General features: G+C 41.1%; 1 protein-coding gene across 2 annotated transcripts in view; it reads left to right on the plus strand.

Annotated features, from left to right (window-relative positions):
- The first annotated feature begins 2,410 nt into the window (after window positions 1-2,410).
- Window positions 2,411-22,778, plus strand: part of grin2ab (glutamate receptor, ionotropic, N-methyl D-aspartate 2A, b) — a 114,014-nt gene continuing 93,646 nt past the window's right edge. Inside the window, exons 1-2 of one of the 2 annotated variants that reach the window (XM_005460723.4) lie at window positions 2,411-3,754; window positions 4,535-4,741. In XM_005460723.4, the coding sequence (XP_005460780.1) occupies window positions 3,737-3,754; window positions 4,535-4,741 (225 nt within the window). In that variant the 5' untranslated portion in view covers window positions 2,411-3,736. Of the gene's footprint in view, window positions 3,755-4,534; window positions 4,742-22,778 lie in introns of those variants that run through there. The other variant, XM_005460724.3, reaches the window with a different exon arrangement.

The raw sequence follows: 22,778 nt of genomic DNA on the forward strand, positions 1-22,778 counted from the left end.
AAAAAAATAAAATAAAATAAAAATTACAACCCAAAGTGTGCCATTATTTCTTGTTGTCATGGAAACAATGCAATTTTTTTTTATTGAAAACACACACAAAAAATTCAAGTTTACAGTTGACAGTTACAGGCTGTAATAGACCAGCCAGCTAGCTGTGCAGCTAATTAGCAGCACGCGCTTCAAAAAGTTTCCATATTGCATCACCGGTGCGCAGCAGAGGGGCTGCGCGTGCCGGGTAGGTGCGATCAGTGGGGCTGACGTCTGTCGGTCAGAATGAGCGGCTGCCTGGTGTCCTGCACCAGGCACAGGTGTTTGTGAATGGGGACTTTGTAGTGACAAAGCACAAACCCTTATATATCTGTGTTGGGCGTGTCTGCCATAGCAAAAGTAGTGACACTGAAAAAGTCAGTTACCATGGATACAAAAATTGCCCACATCATTTTTTGTCAGAGGCCTTGTATAATCCCTTTCCTTTCCCTGTAATTTATTTTATTTTATTTATTTATTTTTATTATTTTTTTTAATGTATTTATTTGTTTGTTTGTGTGCCCGCGTGCGGGTTTCTTAGCTGGAGCTTCTTTAATTGGACTCCTTTTCCCGTTTCCTCTGATTCATTCCAGGAATATTAGAGTGCGGGGCTTTGACTATTAGCCAAACAACATTAGTGAAATGAGCTTTTGTCTTGAATAATTATACACAATGATAACAAAATAGTTAGCACGCTGTTGACGCACTGCACAGTGATAATGGGTTCTTCCTTGTTTTTCAAATATTTTATAATCGCACTCGTGCTATGAGCTATTAGCAACACCCCTGTGAAATTTAATCAGAGGGCACAGATGAAGAGGCAAAAGGCGGCTCATTGTTTGAATGCTGGGAGCCAGATCTGAACTTGAGCTGAGTGTGTGTGTGTGTGTGTGTGTGTGTGTGTGTGTGTGTGTGTGTGTGTGTCCGGCACTGTCTGGGCGGCACGACATGCCCGGGTAACTTCTGTTTAGTGCGCTGCTGGCCAATGAAAGATGCATGATGACTGAGACCGGCAGTTATAAATCTATTACATCAGCAGGGGTGCGTGTTCACGCTGTTGTAACTCTATTGGTTTCCCATCAGCTGCTTAGATACCCAGACTGCACACAGGACACTGTGCAGTCCATAGTCTAAATCACAGCCATCCTCAAGCCTGTGCGCATGCAGAAAGGTCGCGTCCCCGAAATGACAACAGGGAGGTCTTTCAGGCATACATTCCCTTGAATGAGATTAAGGAAAATACGGCTTTTAAAAGCTTATTTATATGGTCAGGAGAGAAAAAAAACAAGCGCACGAGTTTATTTCCTTGGCAACAGCCTGGTGTTTAAATATAGAATGAGACAATCGTACTCCATTGGGGCTATTTTTTGCCTTTTTTTATTTTGTTTAAGAGACTAAGAATGAAAGTCATTGTTAATGGCATCACACAACGTACATCTCCCAAGGCAGTGTCTGAGTCTGGCCTGTCCCATCAGGATGCCTCTAATGGGTAAATAGCAGTGGGAGCTGGTGGTGGGTGGGAGAGTCTGAAAGCAGACCTATTATATTCGAAACCCCGGGATTTATTATTCCTCAAAAGAAAAAAAAAAGTGAGACCATTATCTACTTTTGTGTGGTCTTCTCCCTTCTTCCCCCCCCCATACCCGTGTTATGCAATCATGTATTTCTTTTATTCCAAGCCTGGGAGGCTCGAGCTCTGACGGAGGAGGATAGAGGACCTCAACAGGTGGAGATTTTTCTTCCTTTCTTTCCTTTTTTTCGTTCTGCTAGGGATATAAGCGGAGGAGGTGGAGGAGGAAGAAGAGGGTAGTGAACTGTTCCTTAATAATAAGCCCTCTGATCTGCTTATGCTGCGCTGCTTCTTGCCTCAAAGGGTAACTAGGCTTATGACAGCCAGTCCTAGTAGAGCCCCGGCCTGCTAACATGACCCCATGCAGGATCTACACCATCTGTCTGCAATGGGACTCCAAGGCAACACTCAGAGAGAGATGCAGAGAGAGTGATGGAGGTGGGGGAGGAAGAGAGAGAGAGAGAGATGGGGGGTGTCAGCGTTCCCCGAGGACCCCCTGTGCTTCAGTTTTGATCTGCTAATTATGTTCAATTGAGACTGTGTAATTCACTCGCGTTGCTTCTATTCCCCCTTATCTGAGCCGCGGCTCTTAACAAACTCCGGCGCTGATGAGAGAACATGACACACAATCAGCAATAAAAACGTTTTCCGGTGCGGTAATTTGTATTTATTTATTTATTTTTTAAGGGCTCTGCGTTTTAATTGTGAGGAAGAGTTGAGGTGTCTGCAGGGGGACCAATAGATTGGGTTATAACAGTTGAGCGGATATTGAAATGTTTTATCTGCGCGCAGCTGAAGAGCAGAGGAGGCGCGACGCGGCGACTTCTTTGACGCCGAGACAGTCGTCACAAACACACACGCGCGCGCGCGCACAATGACACTGGCATCCAGGAACAAACACGCGCGCGCGGCTTCGCTTTAGAGAGATGGCACCAGGTGATGCCATAAACGACGGATGATGCTGTGCGCCATACCCCCTCTCGCGCTTTCGTTTCTTTTTTTCTGCCTGGGAGAGGACGCACGAGGGAAAGCGAACGACCCGGAGAGGGCGAAAACACGACCAGGACAGACAAGGAAGCGACATGTCAGTTTTAACGAGCTGTGAAGTTGGAGTCTCTCTTTTTTTTTCTTAGAGGGGTAGACATGGCGAAATTTCCCTAGCGCGCGCCTTCTTAACTCCCAACATATCTTTTTTTTCGTTTTTTTATAATGGGAAGATGAAGTCACCCAAGTCTGCACCCCCTCACCACTGCCTCCTCTACCCCTTATATGTTTAATTAACTAGGCTGATGTGTAAGTACCTTCAGCTAGCGGAGCGTGGGCGGCCGGGCTGCTGCGGGGTAAAGACACTGTCGGGAGAATATTTCCTTCTTCTTCTCCGCCCGGACGGCTCGGTTGGCTGCCGAGCGTCACCTCGGTCGTGCGGCGCGGAAAGCTACAAAAATAACTCGACCCGTTTGAACTTGTTCCGAATTGTTTAGGGCGGCTTGGAGTGCGGTGCTCGTCGGAGAGCGCGTGAGGGGAGCAGCAGCAGGAGGAGGAGGAGAAGAAGAGGGGGGAGAGAAGGAGGGCAAGTGAGAAAAGCTAGGCAGAGAGAGAGAGTGTGTGAATATATATGTATGTGTGTGTGTTTTGATGTTATTTGTGACGGAATCCCCCCCTTCAGTCTCCAAGAATCCGCGAGCGGCGCAAGGAGGAGGAGGACAGGAGAGGAGGAGGAGGAGGAGGCGGCGCGCGGACCTGTCCACGAGCCCTCACTGCGGAACGCGCGGGGCTGCCGCTGGAGATTCCAAACCAACGGTTATTTTGGATTCTAGAGTCTAACTGATCCCCGCGCGCCAGGGGGCTTTTTCCCCCACCCCGTCTCTCCCGTTGAATGGACGGCGTTTGACATCTAAACCGAGAGGAATACTACCTATCTACGGGTGGGAGAGGTGGCGGTGGAGGGGGGAAGTCTTCAGAACCAGACAGGTGGATTTATCCGTGTGGTTTCGTTTTTTTGGGGAAGGGAGATTGAATGGAAGAGAAATTGATGGATTAATCTGACGAAGGAGAGTCGTATGCGATTCCCACTCCTGCCGAGGGCACCCGAATGGAGTAACAGGCTGCAATGTCATCTCCACCTGGCCGCCTGGAGAGATGTGTCACGGGAATGGGGTGAGCGTAATTAGTGTTTTTTTTTATTAATTTTTTTTTTAGGTTGGGTCAAAACTAACTCTGTCACCAAAGACGCGGAAAATGAGCGGCATTTGTCGGGGTCCGGTGGTTTTAATATCTGCCGCACTCTCACTCTCCTTAAAGTGGAACAGCGGCGGGGTGGTGTGTGCCTGGTTCGGGTTCCTCCGCGCTCTTACGCTTGTCCGAGTCCTCGTCACACAACCTGCTGCATGCCCTACATAAACGAAGCCCGGCACCGGAGAGAGGAGCGTGAGGGGAATATTCGCCAAAGAGCCACAGGCTGTTTTTACTCCGTCCACCCCCCTCTCTCTCTCTGAGACACACATACAAGCACACGCGCGCGCACGGAGGGAGAGAGCACTAATTCGTCCTTTTCACCGTAGCCTACACCTATGATATGAACTTGTGTTTTCGTCACGGCGAGCTTTTCCCTCCAACAATCCCCCAATAGAGAGACGCAAGCACGCGCTCACTTCTGCTCCGACTCACACAAACATATAGCCGCGCACGCGCGCGGAAACAAAAAACACACGCAGACACTTGGAGCTAGCTGGTATTTGATGCTGTTCAAACTGTTAAAATGCTAATGAGGTGCGAGAAGTAAAACGACATTGGGTAATAATGTTTATAGCTCACATAAGCACCTGCCTGTACGCTCGCGCCTATTTATAGAAAAGCGACAAAGTCATCAAGTCCTGGGAGCTTGCGGCGCAGTGTTAAAATCTGGTATCTTTTCGTTTCTTTATTTTTCATTTTCAGATCAAGTTTGAACACTTTTCCTCTGGTTTCACCGACGCAGTGAGAAGGAACCAAAATGCCAGTAAACGGACAGGTCACGGTGGCTGCCCGCACGGGCCCTCGCACCACGGCAGCACAAGTCAGCATTCATCGCACGGACTCCGCAGAAGAAGGCGCAAAACCTCCGCGAACACAACCCCGCAGCAGCCGCGCTTTGTGACACCCAAGGTAAGGACCGCTGCGTTCAAGGAGGAGAGAGCGACGCTCTTCTTTTAGACGGAGCGCCGAGCGACGCTAAGCGGCGCTGTTGCATCACATTATCCCCCGGCTGCTGATGAGAAGCCATGTAATGAATTCATATCTCAAATTACAGTTTTCAGGCTTTGAATGCAGTCACGTTGTAGAAACACATTTTCTTCCGTTTTCCTCCTGCTTGGCGTGCCAAGTCTGACACACAAAGTGTCTTCTCCTCTTCTCAGGGACACTGAGGCCTTCACACGAACGCACACGCAGGCACGCACGCTCATGGACATGCACACTCATAAACACACACAGATGTTACACTGGAGGGGGTAAATATAAGAATATAGGAGTGTGACGTGGCAGGATGACAGGATGTATAGCCCTGAATGGCCATAAATCTTCATCATGAATGATCCCCATCGTTCCTGTTGGCAAACGGATGCCCTCAATTTTGACTACTTAATATTATGTATGAATGAATGCCCATTTATCATAATCACTTAGAGCAAATTATCATCCGTGCTGCGCCAGACTCATTGTGGTGTTGTAGAGAACTGAGAAGAGAGACTGATGTTGTGCTCAGCAGTAGCCTATTTTCCTGAATAGTGGGATGACACAAAAGGAGATCAACTCTGTAGGGCATAAACGCAATAGAGTGGGGAGCAGAGAATGTCGAGTGCTGTTGCTACCTTCATTAATATAAATATCTCGTGCAAAGCAGCAATGAATTCTGGGTGTGATGTCACAGCACCTTTTAAAAAAGCTCAACAGTATTTTATAACAGGCCTACTTTTCTATTCACTTTCTGTCTTGTTGTTATCACTCCAGAGAGAATTTCCTGCTCAGTTGGGCCTTGTATTTTCATCGCTTCGCAGTCTGCTATTAACCAACTACTGAGACAAAGCTAAACAGGAAAGACCTTAAAAAAATCTCTGTGATGTGATGCATACCATATTCTGAGTCCCATTTGGGCTCCGGGATGACATAGTGTTGAAGTGATGTGTCGAGATGCATCTGACTGAGCTGTGCACTGAACCGGCTCCATTGTTGGACAAGCAGGTAAAGTACATCAGAACTCATTGCGTCTAAGCTTCTTGTCAGTGCTGTCAGAAGCAAGGTTCTGTTGTTTTGGATTTCCGCAGTTAAATCGATTTTAATTTCTCGTTTTTAATGTGCCAGTGCCAACATGTTGTTGTGCTGCCTGTAACAAGGCAGTCCTCTTGGGGATTATTTTGGTGGCACCTAAGTGGAACTGTAGGGACTTTCACAGCAGCATTTTAGAGTGAAAGGTGCCTTTCTCTCCCCATGGCTCTGCTGAAACACAAATGTACTACATTTACACAAGGAGAGGTTTCTTGCATCAGAGGGGCTGCAGGAGGTGTGCATTCACACTGCTCTGTGTCAACCAGGGCTCTGTGTTTTGGTTTTTAATATTGTGCAAGACATTTTTAGAGTCAGCGCCCAAATTTAGCCCAAAATCTACATATGCCTGCAAGTGGGGGAATGGTTCAGGGAGCGATCATGCAGAAGTCTTTCTTTTCATGAAAGATACATAGAGTTTTTTTTTTCTTTTACCTCTGTTGAACTGTGAGATATACTGAAATGATCCTAAACTATGCAATTATTATTGTGCATTTACTGTGACGTGGTCGTACCACCAGAATGGCTTTGTGTGAAGATTGACTCTTTGATTATAACATTGACTAAACCATACAAATATTGCTTTGGTGCCTCTCAGGTACTAGATACTGCGTTTTTATTTTTAAGTTTTTACTCATATTGTCTCTTTTTCCTACAGTTTAGTGGATTTTAGGTAGGAGTGCTCACACAAAACTGCAACCTTGAGCATTATGAGAAAAATTACAAAGATACTTACAAAAAAAACCCGAAAACAAAGGAAAAGAAAAGCCAGGGAAACTTGTGGGTGGAATTATTTACCTTCCTGCCCTGTGTTGTAGCTGTATTTGTCCAGAATAAGGTATTGACATATCCCGTGATGGGAGCTACGGCAAATAATCCTCTTATGTGCACACTGTTTTTGTTTGGAGCTCCCTATCCAAGTTGACAAACTGTGGGTTTAAGGTTTTCGATGTCGGTATTCTGCCTACAACATTAACAGCCAAGCCACGTGCAGCCACCGAGCCTCTGGCGTCGCCTTTTAGCTGTCATCTGCTGAGTGAGTGCTTTCTTCAAAGTCAATTAAACCCGCTACTGGGCCTGCACTTTGTTACTTCGGATAATCTCGTCGCAAGAAAACATCCGCGGTCGAAATTTGGTTACACGCGACCCGGCGGCGGACAGTTTGAACCCATTTTCTTGTTCGCCGCTAGAATAACGAAAAAGCCAGTGCCTTTTTGTAAATACAATGGCAGGTCAGATTCGTCTTACACCCAGGGCTGAGAGGATGAAAATTAGTCTTTTCATTTTCCTTTTCTTAGCCATTTCCAGTAAAAAGGACTGAGTGACATATGATAATGAGTATTTTGACCCCTGCTGATCTTCTGTACATTGATGTGTGATAGTGCAGTCTCAGACGCAAGTTAATAACCCAAACGCCTCTTACAAACGTGCACTGTTTAATCATTTAATCAAAACACAGCTGGTACTCTCATTTAAAGAGTTAGTGAGCCATGTGTGATATTAAGTAGGGTTTGACTAATACAGGTTTTTGAACCGATCGTTTTTAAATCAAGCTGACAGTAGATGCCATTTCGTAGAACCACTGCGTGCCTTAACACACTTTTCTGGTGTGTGGGAGTCCCTGCTTTTACATGATAGGCCCTCAAAAGTTGCTAGTGGTGATTAATTAAATCGCCCAACCTAAATGTTTCTAAATGTTATATGAATTCATAACTAAGAATAAAAGACGTGACTGCATCATCGTTGCGGTTACCGGTATTGCGAGTCGAAGCTGTAGCCCTATAGTTTAGATTCTAACTGAACCCGTTGGCAGTTTGACCTGCCTATGGGCCTGTGCCTAATGGTTATAGCTGGTGCACGACATCTCTAGTGAATTTTTAATGGTTTTAAAGTGTTTCCATCTGCTTCAGATTTCAGATAAGTCTTATCCAGTTTCAGCACAGTCTTTCCGAACTTTATGGATAGGATTTAAGTAATCGGATTGGAATAAATCTTAAAATTGGCGTTTTTGTTTGTTTGTTTGTTTTTTAACCTGATAAATCATATTCTCATTGCTCAGGCGAGGATTTGGATTTAAGAATGAAAAAAACCCACCTTTAATCAATCTCAAAACTTGTATCTGTGTTTTTCATGACTCAAAGGCAGATAGTTGTGATGCTGGAAATCGAGATAATCTTCATCCTGCTTGAGAGGTGCTTTCGGGGTGGATTTAGAGACGTGACAAGCATAATAGGGCTGTAACCAAGAAATTGCCATCTATACATCTTGAGAATGAATTAGCATTTCATGATTCTATTTTCATCAGCAAACCTGTCAAAACAGTTTCATCCCAAATGTCTCTGTTGCAGATGGAGGGACCAGCTGGATAGTCCACCAAATGGCCTTTCAATTCCTTTATTTTTTTCTATAGATGTCTTTGAATTCATGTAGGCTGCTATTCTGCACTAACATTTCAGTAATACAATTAGAAATCATAAAAGTAATTTTATTTTTCATTATGGTAGCTGTTAGCGACACCATCCATGCTGCCGTAATCACAGCGGTTCATGCCATTTTCATTTTGTCCATACAAATAGTTTTAGCTAAAAAGCAATCTGTTATTATTAACATTTTATATTGAGCTTGTAGTGAGATAAGGAGGGGTGAGATGTTAAGTAATTTATAACTTTGATTGACCTGTATTGACAGGGCTGCAGGAACGTCAGTAAGTCTCAGCAGTTTATCACTGACCGAAACATAACAGTCATACTCTCCCAGTAAAAAGTGAAGGGAGTCCAATTCTGGGGAGAGACTCAACACAACAGTTTTTTAATAGGTAAAAAAATGTCTTAATAGAAATGCTCTGCCAGGCCCCTTATCAATCTGAGGCGAATCTTGGTTGTTGTTACTGGCCACCGTCTCCAAGCAGCCCAATGCCAAAGACTCTATATAAAAGATGGATGTAACATCTGGGTCTGAAAAGGGAAGACAGTGCAGAAGGGCTTTAAGGAGGTCGATTCTGACCCTCCCATTTATCTATGACCTCAGTAAACTCTTTCCCTGATAAATTTATGATCTCATTTAGTGATGTGTTGTTCACAAATGAGAGTTAAATCCAAGTGCGTCAGGACAAATTGAGGAAACAAGTGAAAACTGTAGTGTTTGCGTTAGGTTGTGGATCTCTAGTGAAAAATCTCTGTCAGATCCCCTCGCTCACGACTTCACCCAAAGACAGGACTTTATTAACCAATGAGGGATGGCAATGGCTATGCGCATCTTTTATATACAGTCTTTGTGCAAGGACCTGAAACTGGCTGATAAGTAAAACTTATTTTTAAAGCAGCGTTAATTTTGGGGGGCGGGGGTGTACTTGCCCATAGCATAAAATTCTGTAAAAACAACATTAATAAATTAGCACCCTCCAATGTTATGGCGGACATGTTAGCAAACAATTGCTTATTAAGAAATCCAGCAGGCATGGATCAACATAAGCGTTCATGTTGAGAGGTGCCTCCAGCTACTTAATGAAGTAAGAATGCTCCCTTTTTAATGACTGTTTTCAATTACAGTAACTCCCTAGTGAAACACACTGTATATGGCACTAGTTAGAGTCACTACCGCGAGGCTGAGAGCACTTACTGGATTTATCTGATGTTTTTTACTGAAAAAAACAAACTGCCTGTTGTCGCTGGAAATCTAGTCGACGAGAGTGGAGAGACCTTCCCAAAACACGGATGGGTAAACACAAAAATAAAACCTAAAAGTCATATTGCCAAGAGGATCTGCTGCAGCGTAGTGCAGGAGCACCAACACCTATAATTTTATTATATTCATAATTATTATAAAACTATTGATTAGGGTTACTGTGAATTGACAATGTTCCTTCAAAATAGTTAATCCTCAATACTGATAGCAGGCTTTTTTCTGAAAATATATATTTTAAAAAATGGATGCAGACAGATTGCTCCTCTTTGATGTCAGTATTAATCTTTCAATTGAAAGCTTAAGGCTTTCAAGATGGTGGAAGTTTCATTTTGGATTGTAACCTCCCCCCTATGTGCCTATTTGAATGCTGTGCTTTTGAATTAGCTTGATTAGTATTAGGCACAACATGTGGCTCTGAGAAGAATCCAGATTCCTAGGAGGCCGGGTTGTTACCTTAAATGATGCCTCTTACTCTTTGTCACTGAAGGGTTTTTTTTCCAGGCTGAGAAAGAGGCTTAGGAGGTGCCTAAGTGCGGCCAGCCTGGCTCTGTCATTTCGGCCAACTTAACACCCAAAACCCATATTCCAATTTTATGCTTTTACAGACACCAGATTTTGGTTGAGACTGATATAACACTGTCCTAGTTAAGACATTCTTTAGCTTTTTAAATCCAATTCGATTCAGTTTTTCATGGCTACGAGGACCAGATCACTCACATAAAGGTATCAGCATTATTTCATCACTTTTTTTGTCTCTAACACAGATCGGTGTGTAGCTGAAGTCTCTTTAATTCCATGAAATGTAGTTCCTACTCTCACAGTTTCATGTCTTACATATGTTACGGCACAATTAGCTCAATGTGTGACTGAGATGATTAAGACATTTTTACAATGAATCAGACATTATTAAACCAGAGGAGATAACACATGCACAGTAGGGCTTTCTTTAGACAATGGCATTATGGAGCCACACACTCTTTTTTTTTTTTAAACGCAGCACCGTCTTTCTATTGGCAAAAGGCAATGTATAAAAAAATAGTAAATGTAATTCTCTAGAAAACCCAGCAGCTACAGCTACAAAAAGGAAAGGCTGGCACTGTGTGCACAGCACTAACTGTGCCAATGATGTTAAGTCCATAAGGAATTTTATCAATCAGCTTTAGCCCAAGTAACATGGCTTTATTTTCTTCCCCATATTATTCTTCCTTCCTTCAGTAAATATAATTAGAGTTAAAACACACACACACACACACGTCACTGAGGGTTTTCTTTTAAGGCTTGTTTCATGCGTACACAAGAAATAAGCTTCTAAAAGGATTCGAGAATTGCAGCCCACAAATGCTTCATTTTGTTTCTGAGCACGTGCTTAACTTTGTTTACCAGACAGTTTGGTGAGGTGACTTTAGCTGAAATGAAACCCTCGTTCCGTGTGTATCAAACAAAAAAAGCCTGTGTGGCACTTCTGAGCACCACCTGTTTTGCTAGCTTAACAAGGTTTTTCCTCAGACTCAGAGTGACCCTGAATAGAGGGCAACTCAACACAGCTGTAAACCTACGACTTTTATACTTTATACTGGGAGCATTTGGGCACAGTAAAAATCTAATAACTGTCTCGTTTGGCTGCTGCCTGCTGTCCAATCCAGCATCTGTTGAAGCGAGCTGACTGGAACGTCAAAGGCAGCTTGTTCAGCAGTTGTTTGATAATTTGTTATTAAAGACTTTTGAAAAGGATTTGAATTGCTCTTTTATTATAACTTCTTATCATGTCTGTGTTTGTAATTTTCCTTTCGTGCGGGCTGAACGCAAGAAAACACATCGGCTGCTGTCATGTGATGCAGATGCTTCATCAAATATGGTTGTTTGAGCTGTAGACTGGCAGTTTTTTGGAATGAATTTTTCGCAGTGGACCTGTTTGAGGTTTCTCTTAAAACAATTTTGGATCCTTTACAGCAAATCAAATCTATAATGATAGTAACATTTAAGTACTGGTGATTAAAATGAGGGTACATCTGTCGGAGGTACAGCAGAGAGTTAACACAAATAAGACTGAGCATCTTCATGAGCAAATGAAGCTTAGTTGGTGCCATACAGTCGGTTCCCCAGCCCAGCAGAAAATTACAATCTGATGATGGAAACGGGCCACCAGTACAAGCTGACATAACAAGAATTTAACACTATCAGAGTAGAACTTGAAAGAATATCAGATTCAAAACTCAAAAGAAGTTTAGGAACATTATCTAAACTATTTTATAGAACATGTGGACACCAATGAAGGAATCCCAGCTAGAAGATGTGCCTGGTATGAAAATGTAGGGAAAAAAATGAGAGTTTCACAAACCCAAAGTGCAACTTTTCAACAGAGAAAACATTCAGTGTTTCAGCAAGTCTGTGTCATAGACATATTATGAAGTCTCCAATGACATCCATCCGTCCATCCACCGATCCACCCATCCATCCATCCATCCATCCATCCATCCACCCATCCATCCATCCATCCATCCATCCATCTATCCATTCTCTTCTGCTTATCCTTTTTAGGGTCATGAGGGTGGGGTGGGGGGAGGGGTGGAGTCTATCCCAGCTCTCTTAGGGCGAGAGGCATGGTACTGGACAGGTCCCCAGTCTGTCACAGGCCTAACACATACAGACAGACAACCAGTTGCACTCACATTCACACCTATGGGTGATTTAGAGTTTCCAATTAACCTATCCCCGCTCTCCGATGACACTGATGCTCAAACTTGGGGTTTAAAAAAATCATGCAGAATCCAAATCTACAGATTTGGCTTCAGATTGTGGGATTTGGAATTCTGGATATAAAACTGATTTGGTTACAGTTAAAAATGCTGGAAAAATAACACACAAAGAAATTAAAATCACTTTAAGGGCCCGTGACTTGGAAATCTTTCATTGTGTCAAGGTAAATTTTTGCATGGCTTCATTAAATTTTGATTGACTTTTCATGGCAGGACCCTGACCCTGTAGGCTAGAGCTCGCCCATTACCAACACTGGTATAGTTTCTTCACTTCAAGACAAGGTGAAAATGGTTCCATTACAGGAAATTTCATGACCTCAGGTTAAAATAGTCCGTGCTTTATCCATCCATGGTGATGATGGCAATCCCTGACTTTTCCATTACCTTGAAGAAACAGTCTTTTTTTTCTTTTTGAATTCTTACTATAATCTCCACAATGAAATGCACAATACCCTTCTCTCACAGTGTAATCAGAGTATCTAATTTTGACGTTTCTTTGAATGAAAAATGTTGTGCATGTCTGTTTTTCTCTTTTGTTTTTGTTTGGGATGCATGAAGTTAAATTTAGTTTAACTGTTTGATCTGCTGACATGAACAGTCCATTACTGAGCCTGCTTTATCTTATTCCTCGGTCACTGCTGAGCTTTTTCCCTGTTCTGTCTTGTATACAGTGTAGCGTCACTACAGCATACTTTTTTTAGATTTGGAGTTTTCAAACTGTAAATTCTAGCCTCAAGTAAATGAGTCAGCCTGCTGATCTGGATTATTGACTTTCTAGGACTGCTGAAAAGAAAATGTGAACAATCTGTACTCAAGTCTGCTCGTCTTGTCTTTGTGCTATTTTTAGTTTATGCACTTCAGAATGGGGGCTGGAGGCTGACATATGTCACCTCTAGACTGATGTCATCACATTTTTTATGATAAATTTTATTTAAAACAAACCTAGTGCATTACGAAATGTATATTGCCTATGACTGGCTTTCTGTCTGCTGCCTATTTGATAAAAATGCATTTGACTGCATAAATATAACTTATTCTTACACTTACTGAAACATCATAATCTTCCATGTCTTCCAACATAATGTTCCAATTTTCCATGTTGTTTACAGATTAATAATTCAGACATGCTTTTTGATCGTTTTCAGTGACCACTCTATTCTCTTCTGTGTTTGGATGTGTAAAATCCAACATCTTCCAATATGCATGAGGCAGAATTAAAAATATGAATCTTGATATTTTAGTTGCTGATATTAAGGCAATAGACTGGGATAAGTTAGAAGATGCAAGGAAATTGCTGATAATCATGATTTCTGGTGAGTTAAAAGTGCAATATTCTTTCATAGACACCAACAGATTTCCCTAACATGTGTTATATGTAGTTATATTTGAGTCCTTACTAAGATAATATGAAAATGCAGTTTAAAAGTAATGTTGTTTTATTGTCACAAAAAGTTTTGGAAAACTTGTTTATGCTCCAATCAGCACACTTGGGTCTGCTTGTGCTGCTCCAATCAGGTACTCCCAACAGGGTAACAAGTTGCAGAGTGCCTGTTGGTGTACTAACTGTGAAATATCAACACATAATGTGTTTGAGGGGTGTTTCTCCCTCTCTTTTTTTCATGCATCAGCTGTTAAACACTGATATATCAGCAGATGGCTAATATTAATCAGGCCCTAATCCTTATCCATTGGCCTGTCATTAGCCCTAGTTTTCAATTACTATTTTTCTTTTTTGTGCTTAATCTTTTTTTTCTACAAATAAGGACTTTGGACTACAAAGGACTACAAATAAGGACTATATTAATTGGACTGTGGTGTAATTTTCTGTCAGAAATGTGTCTTGCTGTGCAGTTAACTGTAAAAACAAACCTTTGGAGAAGTAAGAGCTTTCAGCAATATCAGCATTTTATTTTTGCACTAATTAGCAGGTTTCTGTGTGTGTGGATGCACTTTTATAGCTATGTTAGCTAGCACAAATGAATAGTTTGGTTCATCCAAATATGTCTCCAAAACACCAAAATAGTTAATATTCCAAGCCACTTGAGGTTTCGAAGCGCCCTAAATGAGTCGATCCAGAAACATAGGATGATGTCATGGTGGATGCATCCATCGTTTGTGTTTATGTGTGTGTGAATGGGTGGATGACTGGTTGTGTAAAGCGCTTTGGGGTCCTTAGGGACTAGTAAAGCGCTATACAAATACAGGCCATTTACCATTTATACTGAAACCTCCTTTTAGTTCAGTCATCATATGTACTTAACTGTGTGACTTGGACTTTGGTGGAACTGAACTGATTGTTTTTTTTATTACTTCAGAATTCCAGTTTTTGACTTAAACTGACTGGATATCACTTGTGGCTGATGTGTTAGGTAGTTCGGTTTGTATGGTGGAGAGCCCTCTTGTGTATGACCTTGTTGATTTTACTGTTAGTTATTTTTGTGTTATTAGACTGTTTAATTAATTAGCATCATTATTTATTCATGTAATTTTTGTTTTTGTTATTGTTTAAATGATTTTTAATTTCTAAGTTTTGCGTCTGAGGACCCTGTTTAAAAAATTACATGGTGCTTCTCAAAGGGGTTTTTCCTCTAATTAAAATTTGAAATAAAACCTCAGTGCAGGAAAAACCTGTTTATTTACTCAAGAAAAAACATTTATGGTTCAGTTATCACATTGAGTTTTTCTAACTGGGGTTTTTGTGATGATTTTTTACTCAGTTTAGCACAAAAATACTGGCAATTGCTGCAGTCACATCACTTAATGTGGTTTTAAATCTGCGCGTTATTATGTTAAAGAAAGAAAGATTTTCTTGGACTCAACACAGAGGGGTGGATCTTTCAGTCTGTGCAGCATAGAGACACTATCTAAATCACTGCATGGTCCTAAAATATTGGCACTTGGTTTGATTTTATACCGTGAAAGCAGAAATACTCTTACGGCCTACTTCTCTGGCCAAGCTAAGTAACTTACAGACTCCAACACCAAGTCTGGCCACTGTAACTTAAATTGCCTTGCTGCCTGTCACTGCTCTTGGATGAAACCTGGCCTGGACCTCAGAGAAAAGACAGCGTTTAGCAGGTGTTACAAAGTTTCTTGTTAAATGTTAAGTAAAGTCCCAGTCCTGTGATAATATTCATTATAAAATTGTGGAAAATAATTAAGTGATTCGTGTTCGGTAACAAACGTAACTAATGTTATATTAAGCATTAAGGGAATTGACAATCATGAACAGTGTTGCTGAGAAAGGTGTCACCTGGAATTATTTATCTATAACATTATTGTTTCTTTGGCAAATCTAAAAGAGGGAAAATTTAGGAGATCTTTCAAATTTTTGGACCAATATTCTGTCATTACCTGATAAGACTTCCTTTTCACCTGTTTGATTTTGGAGGCAGAAGAAAAAGACTCACTTCTAAAAGAATCCTGAATAAAAATGTGGATACCAGGAATTGAGTGTGAATGACAAATGTTTTGCCACGACCTCCAGTCATACAGTGGACTTTCAGACATGCCCTCTTTTACATGTGAACATATCAGAGCCGTATTTGAATGACTATGAGAACTAGCTGCGTCTGACCTCCTAACTTTGACATATCAGAGGCCTGAACTGCACGCTATTGTGATAACTGATAGGCAGACACAAAATGTCAGCTACACGTGGCTCTGGTATTTAATCAGCTCTGCTTCTAATTTGCAGTATGATTAAAAAAAATCCTCTGTGATGCATTTTTGTAGTTTCCAATCCAGGAGTGGGGGCAGCTGCTGCACAAACATATTGACTCTGCTCTCAGTGACAACAGCAAAGAAAGTCTGGTAAACTTCATTAGGTGCTGACAGTGCGTGTTATCAGTGCGCCAAATCTTTTGCTCATATGGCAAAACATAACACACCCAGCGTGGTCGTCTCTCTCTCTCTCTGTCTCCCTCTCATGGGAATGTCCAATATCCTTCTAGGGGCAAATCTCAACCCAGCAGTCGTGTTATGGAGACAGTAAGCCAAAACAAAGTAGGCAAGTACATTTACCTACCTATCTTTCCTGTGATGATGATTTGCGAATGGCACCTGCCATGCATCAGCTCAGCTATATGAGTGGCCAAAAAATTTTCCTATCTGGGCCGTTGATTGGTTTTATGAGAAGAAGGGCAGGAAAACCACCATGTTTAGCATGTCACGTTCTTGCAGACCGCTCGGTCTCCTCCTCCTTATATAATGTCTCTGGCAGAAAACAGCAACATTAAAAGGATGTGAGGAGCATAAAAGTGACCTGCGTCTGAATGACAGAAAACTGTCACATTATCAGAGTGATGAAAGCGGCAGGATTACGTATCTCATGTCTGAAAAGGGCATATGTCCCTCCAGAGATCAGAGCGATGATACCTCACCATGCAAATGGAGTTGGAGTTCAAATCTTTTGATGGCGTGAATAGAAGTAAATTCTCAAAGTATCAATGGACACCCAGGGGGCATACCTACAGTGTTATGCACAGATATTTGCATTTTCATCAGAAAACTATTAAAAAAACCAAATTTCCCATGTCGGGGAGGACCTGTTTGTACTTGTTTCTGTCAAGAAAAGAAATGCTTTCAAAATTTAGGCTCTTTTATCTATTATTGATTTGCTTAAAGTCATCCATGCTGTTATGTATTCTCATGTAGTCGGCTGTTGCTTTGTGTTTTTTCGCCTCAGTCAGAGGCCTCTCTGGTCTCCAATTTGTACAAACATGGCACCTAGGAGACTTCCTGGAGCACCGACTCTGTTTTTATTGATTCTGCTGTTGATTCTTTTGTGTTATTCAAGCCGTGTGGAGGGCAGTGCAGCTCTGAAAGTCCTGCACAAAAATAATTATTGCTTTAATTATGTAACAGTAAAACAAACAATAAATCTGCAAAGGGGGAGGGGGGTGATTGCTTTTTAATAAAAACCACACTTTGATTTAAGCAGTTAGCGTAATTTAATGCTCTCAACCCAGTGCAGCAGTTTTTCAAAAGTCCGCTTCTTACCTTGAAGATACAAACACACACTGATTTGATAAATATGTGAGCAAAAACATTACCAGCAATTGGTTTTCCAATCCAAAACACATTTACATACTAATACATGCCCATAAAATATAACATGGTAATCAAATGTCTGGGAGTATGACACTGCCCGATTGATTTTGCCCTCCTGGTGATGTGGTGTATTAAAAAGAAATGGTCAGTGAAGCACCTGAGATGCACCTTGGTAAATGCGATGAAGTTTTTAAGGCATCATCAAATAAAATGATGCTGTTACTTGCCTGGAAATCTTGGAGATGTTGTAATTTTTACCAGCTTTCCCTATGAATTGGACCTTGATCACTCCATGATTTAGTGTGTCACGTCCAGTCAGTTTTCATTTCTTTTCCTCCCTCAACATGATCTTGTTGAGAACTCTGCCAGGCAGCAGGATGCACAGGCCAAAAATATTCCCAATACAGCCACAGATCATCCAAAATATATCACGCCAGGTATAATGCTCCCTTCTGCGCCGGCGACAGGTGCTGTCTCAGCCAGACAGTGCATCTGGTGATGTGGGAATATCTGAAGCCTCTGTCGCCTTCTGCCAAGTGTAGTTTTTAACAGCAATGAGCAGCACATCAAAAACCATATGCTGACCAGGCTCCCGTGCTCAAACACGTATGATCAGGGATTGATTTCATGTCGGAGTCTGTCATCAAATGTATTATTTCACGTGACAATATTTCAGATGCTGAATGTGTAACGTTGCAGGTTCCAGCTGTCCATCGCATTCAAACACACACTAGGTCTTCTCTATGTGTAAAGCAGAAGTGCGTACATCACTCTGCAATATCACTTCATTGTGAAGTGACTCAAATTGTGTCACATTACATAATTACATTACTCCTGAGGTTAGGTTGGTTATTTGCTCTTATGTAAGAGCTTTGATTGGCTATGATTAAAAAAACAAACAGTCTCCAAAGTATAATTTCACAACAAAGATTAAAATCTTTTGTTTTTTCAGTACGTTCTGTGTCCTTAATGATGGATTTAATCCTTATGCTTGTAATTTTTTAATATCTGCTCGTTGCTTTAAGGTGGCTTATGTATTCAGACTCACCCTCGGTCAGGTCATAGCTTTTCCCCTTTTTGGTCTTAAGAAACCTCCTGTGTGGTTTCGGCAGCGTGCGTTTGATCACTAACGCTGGAAAGTTCCTTACCTGCCAGACTTCTGGAGACTGCATTCATAAAGCCCCTTAAAATCACACTCCAGCCTCCGTGCTTCTCTGTAGGCACTAAGAATTCAGTTTGGTAGTCCTGATTAGGTTCACGTCAAACGTGTGGGACTCCACATCAGCAAAATTAATTTATCTTTGTCATATCTGCTCAAAGAATACATTCATCAGACGTCCCTTCGTGTTCTTAAGCAAAATTTAATCTTGGAGTTTGTTGCCAAAGAGAAAGAGTTTGGGTTTTTTTCCTTGGATGCATCCATAGATGTTGACATTATGCAGCGTCCTTCGCGCTGTCTGAGCTGCCACAAACTGATTTCCAGTGAAAACCCGTGTGCCAAATCTGAAGCACGTTCCCATCTGTTTTCAGAGCTTGTGCAAGTATTACAGTGTTTATGGTGACATTTTGGGAAAACGGCCACTAAAGCTCTGATTAGAAGTACTGTGGCTTCTTCGGCACAGTTCGCTCCATAAGTTTTCGAACAGTGAGAACAGCTGAGATGTGAAATCTAAAAGAGCCTGCCCAGCTCCAGAAAAAATATCCTTGGACAGATGAAACCAAGATTAACTTGTACCAGAATGATGGAAAGAGAAAATCACAGAGAAGGAAACAAACAGCTCATGATTCAAAGCATAATACATCATCTGTCAAACATGGTGGAAGCAATGTTAGGGCATTGCCATGTATGGATGTCAGTTGTATCAGGTTAACAAGCAGCTACTGAAGGTGGGCTGTTTTTTGTAAAAAAATTTAAAATCCATTGATAACAAAAATAATTATATTTTAGTTTTGATTCAGAGTTTCTGTTAAGCACTGTATTTGATATTGAGAAACTAGAAACTGGATTAGGTTCAAGTTAACAAGATTACTATCATGACTTTTAAAGAGAAGTGATTCTGACCTGGAGCTTGTAACATTTAGACCATGGTGAGTGTCTCTGACGGGGGGCATGGAAGGGAAAAGAACAAGCTGCCTGGATTATTTTTCATCACTTTGTAGCGATAAACAAAACCTTTGATTTTTAAATGCCGCTACAACAAATACGCACACCTGCCAAGTTAGTCCCAGATCATCCCCAAATCAAATAACTGGAAAAACTATTGGAGAGTGCGTGTTCTGCCAAGGTCAATACTCTCAAGTTTAGAAATTCGGGAATAGGGAGTCAGATTCTACCTTTACCAAGGCCCTACCTGTACACTAAGTTTATTTACATTGAGACTGTAAGGTTATGGTTAATCTTGCTTACAAAAATACTTACAAAAATACTTCTAAAGCAGTACTGATTACACATCTGTGTCTCGGCTCTGTCATTCCTCTGCAGATAATCACTATTTAACATTCTACATGCATGAATCTGCTCTGCTGAAATCAGTCATTTTCTCAACTTTGTACAGAATAAAGTTCTTTAGACATTACGGCATTCTGCGGATTAATAAATGTCTTTGCTTTCATCAATAATGGATCGTGTAAGAGATTGGCGCACTTGTCATGCATGAAAACGAGAGCACGTTCGGTTTTTGGTTAAAAATTAAAGCGTGAATTTATTCCATCATTACATCAGATTGTCTAACAAGGCAATGATTGTCTACAACTGTCCTGTGTCATTTTAATGTTTCAGGTCCTTTTCAATAATTGATTGTTAGAAAAAATCTCATTGTATATTCATAAGAGCGGGCCAGTCACAGCTCAGCACGCTGCGCAGTGTTCTTGTAACCCTGCTGTTCTTACAGTTTGGGGTCAGACACACTTTTTACATGCTCATTTTAATTAATTAACTTTAACTGGCAGCTGCTTCAGACATATGCAAAGAATTCTGACATGTAAACTAATTAGTTCTGGAACTAAAAAACGAAACCAAAACAATCACAGCTCAGACTTCATACGTCCCAAATACAGAATCCTAGATGAGAGTTAACGTTACCTTATAATAAGTCCTCTCTCCATCTCTCAGACAGCATCGAGCCTCAAAGACTACATTTCTGCACCTTGGCACACTTTCATAATAACTTTATTTTCCCTTTCGTTCTTCCCTCTTCTTGTCTCACCTTTTGCCTTTTAGTCTCCTCCATGGGGGCTGCGTCTTTCTTTCCTGTCTCTTTCTTGACACGCTGCTGCACAGAAACACAAATGCCCTCAAAGTCAAACTCACACAGCATATAGTCATAGCCACAAACACAGTAACAAAGAGAACCAGTGCAGGCCCCTTATGAATTAGACAGCATGTCCTTTTTGGTGTTTGGCATTGTGCTTGTTTTTTCATATTTATCAGCAATGAAATATAAATGACAGAAGTCATGCAGAGTTAACATATACCACATATGTCCGCACATACAACAATGATATAAAAAACAAGAGGACTAAAAGAATTGGCTGAAAGTCTGCCCCGCTAACAGATGTACACACATTTCTCAGAGTTACTGAAATTTTGATGTGGGATAAGGCTGTTGGGCTGTTAAAAGACTGCGTCTAGAGGGGACCAGGGAGCAGGCAGCCGTTTTTATGGAGGACCAGCAGGAAGGCACTTGGAGCTCGCGTCAATGTTAAACAAATAAAAGTGTGATATTTCAAACAAGCTCTTTCCCCCATATTCTGCCATCAAATCAAGACAACAAACATTTTTGTTTTGCAATTTAGTGTCTGGGTGGGTGGATAATGATACACGCCGTGCTTTAGTAAACGCACGACAACCCCTGGAAAAATGAACCGCGGCAATCGAAGGTCAGGAGAATCACATCGAAATGTGTAATTTGAAAGCAAAGATGTATTAAGATTGTTCACAGGTGATGCACTGCACCTGTGGAAAAGTGAAACCATTTTTAAAATGATTCTGTGTCATCTAAGTGTTGTGCTGTGCGCTTAAATGTGTTATTTGTGTTCTGGGATGATTTTGATTTAATTCGATAATTTTTAGTTTAATTTGTTTTCCTGACCATTTTCTCTGAGATTTATAAAATGTAAGATTGTAAAATGTGAAATTTCTCTATGAATAAATGACTGTGTGATTTTACTGACAGCTTTACTTTAGATCGGGTGTCAAACATACAGCCCGCAGGTCAGAACCATCTCGCCAAAGGGTCCAATCCAGCCCACTCACTCGGCTTTGGAAAACCTGAATATTTTAAATAAGAGAGTATAAATTGTATAAATTATTGTAATTTCAGCAGTTTTTACAGTCTTCTTATTGACAAAGACATAAGAGTTAGACTGCCTTAGTAAAAATGACAGCTTTTTAAAAAAGATTAAACTTAGTTTAAATCAGATAACAAAAACATGCCTTTTTTCAACATTTACAATAGAACTTTTGTAAAAAGAGACATTTTCTGTGAATTCACAGGTAAATTGTGTTGTTTAATTACAGGATAAAGTCCTGTTTTTCTTTATTTCTAACAGTATAAACCCGATTAGTCATGCTCACAGATATCTTTGATTTCGTACAGCAGCATTTCTTTATAATATGGAAAAAATAAGACCAGTATCATGCTAACAATCACACTGTTAACCCCTCAGCCATAAGGAGCTGATGGATTGTCATTGTTTGTCAGGCTGCCAAGAGGGGCGTGTGAACAACTGACAATTAACTTGAGAAAAACTCACTCAGGATTTTCAACTTGATACCAAAGGTGTATTTACAAAAATCTTTGGACTGAATCTCAGTGTCCTTGACCTTAAGATCAAGGTCAGAGATCAAGTGTTTTTTAAAATAATGTAATCACATAGGATTATATTATACCATAGCTGCATCTGCTAGGATGGTGATGGGCAGCTGTGGCAGCCAAAAAAATGTTTAATTCAGACATCTCAGGGACTGAATCTGTAGTTAAACTTCGTAACACTGAAAGTTGGAGCTCTTTTTTTATGCATGTTATTGAGCAATAGCTGTAATGGTCCAGCCTGCTTAAGAGGAAACTGGATTACATGCAGTCTATGATGTTAAATGAGATTTTCACCCCTGCTTCAGATGTTTCTGTTCTTCAAACACGACCATGGGAGTCTGATTGCACTCATTCATTATTCAACTCAAAGAACCTGAGCTATCGACAGCCAGACTCAGTTACAAAATCAAGAAGGCGTTTCATTATAGATAATAATGTCTGACCCTAAGTTAGACATTCTGTGGTGAGTGACAGAAGATACTTGGATTAAATGTACAGATCCCTCTAAATGTGGACTTGGTCTTTTGGGGGGCTTTTTAGTCTTTATCGAGTTTGGACAGTGTAGAGAAGGAAAGC

Source organism: Oreochromis niloticus, linkage group LG6, assembly GCF_001858045.2.
Source record: "Oreochromis niloticus isolate F11D_XX linkage group LG6, O_niloticus_UMD_NMBU, whole genome shotgun sequence".
NCBI lineage: Eukaryota > Metazoa > Chordata > Actinopteri > Cichliformes > Cichlidae > Oreochromis > Oreochromis niloticus.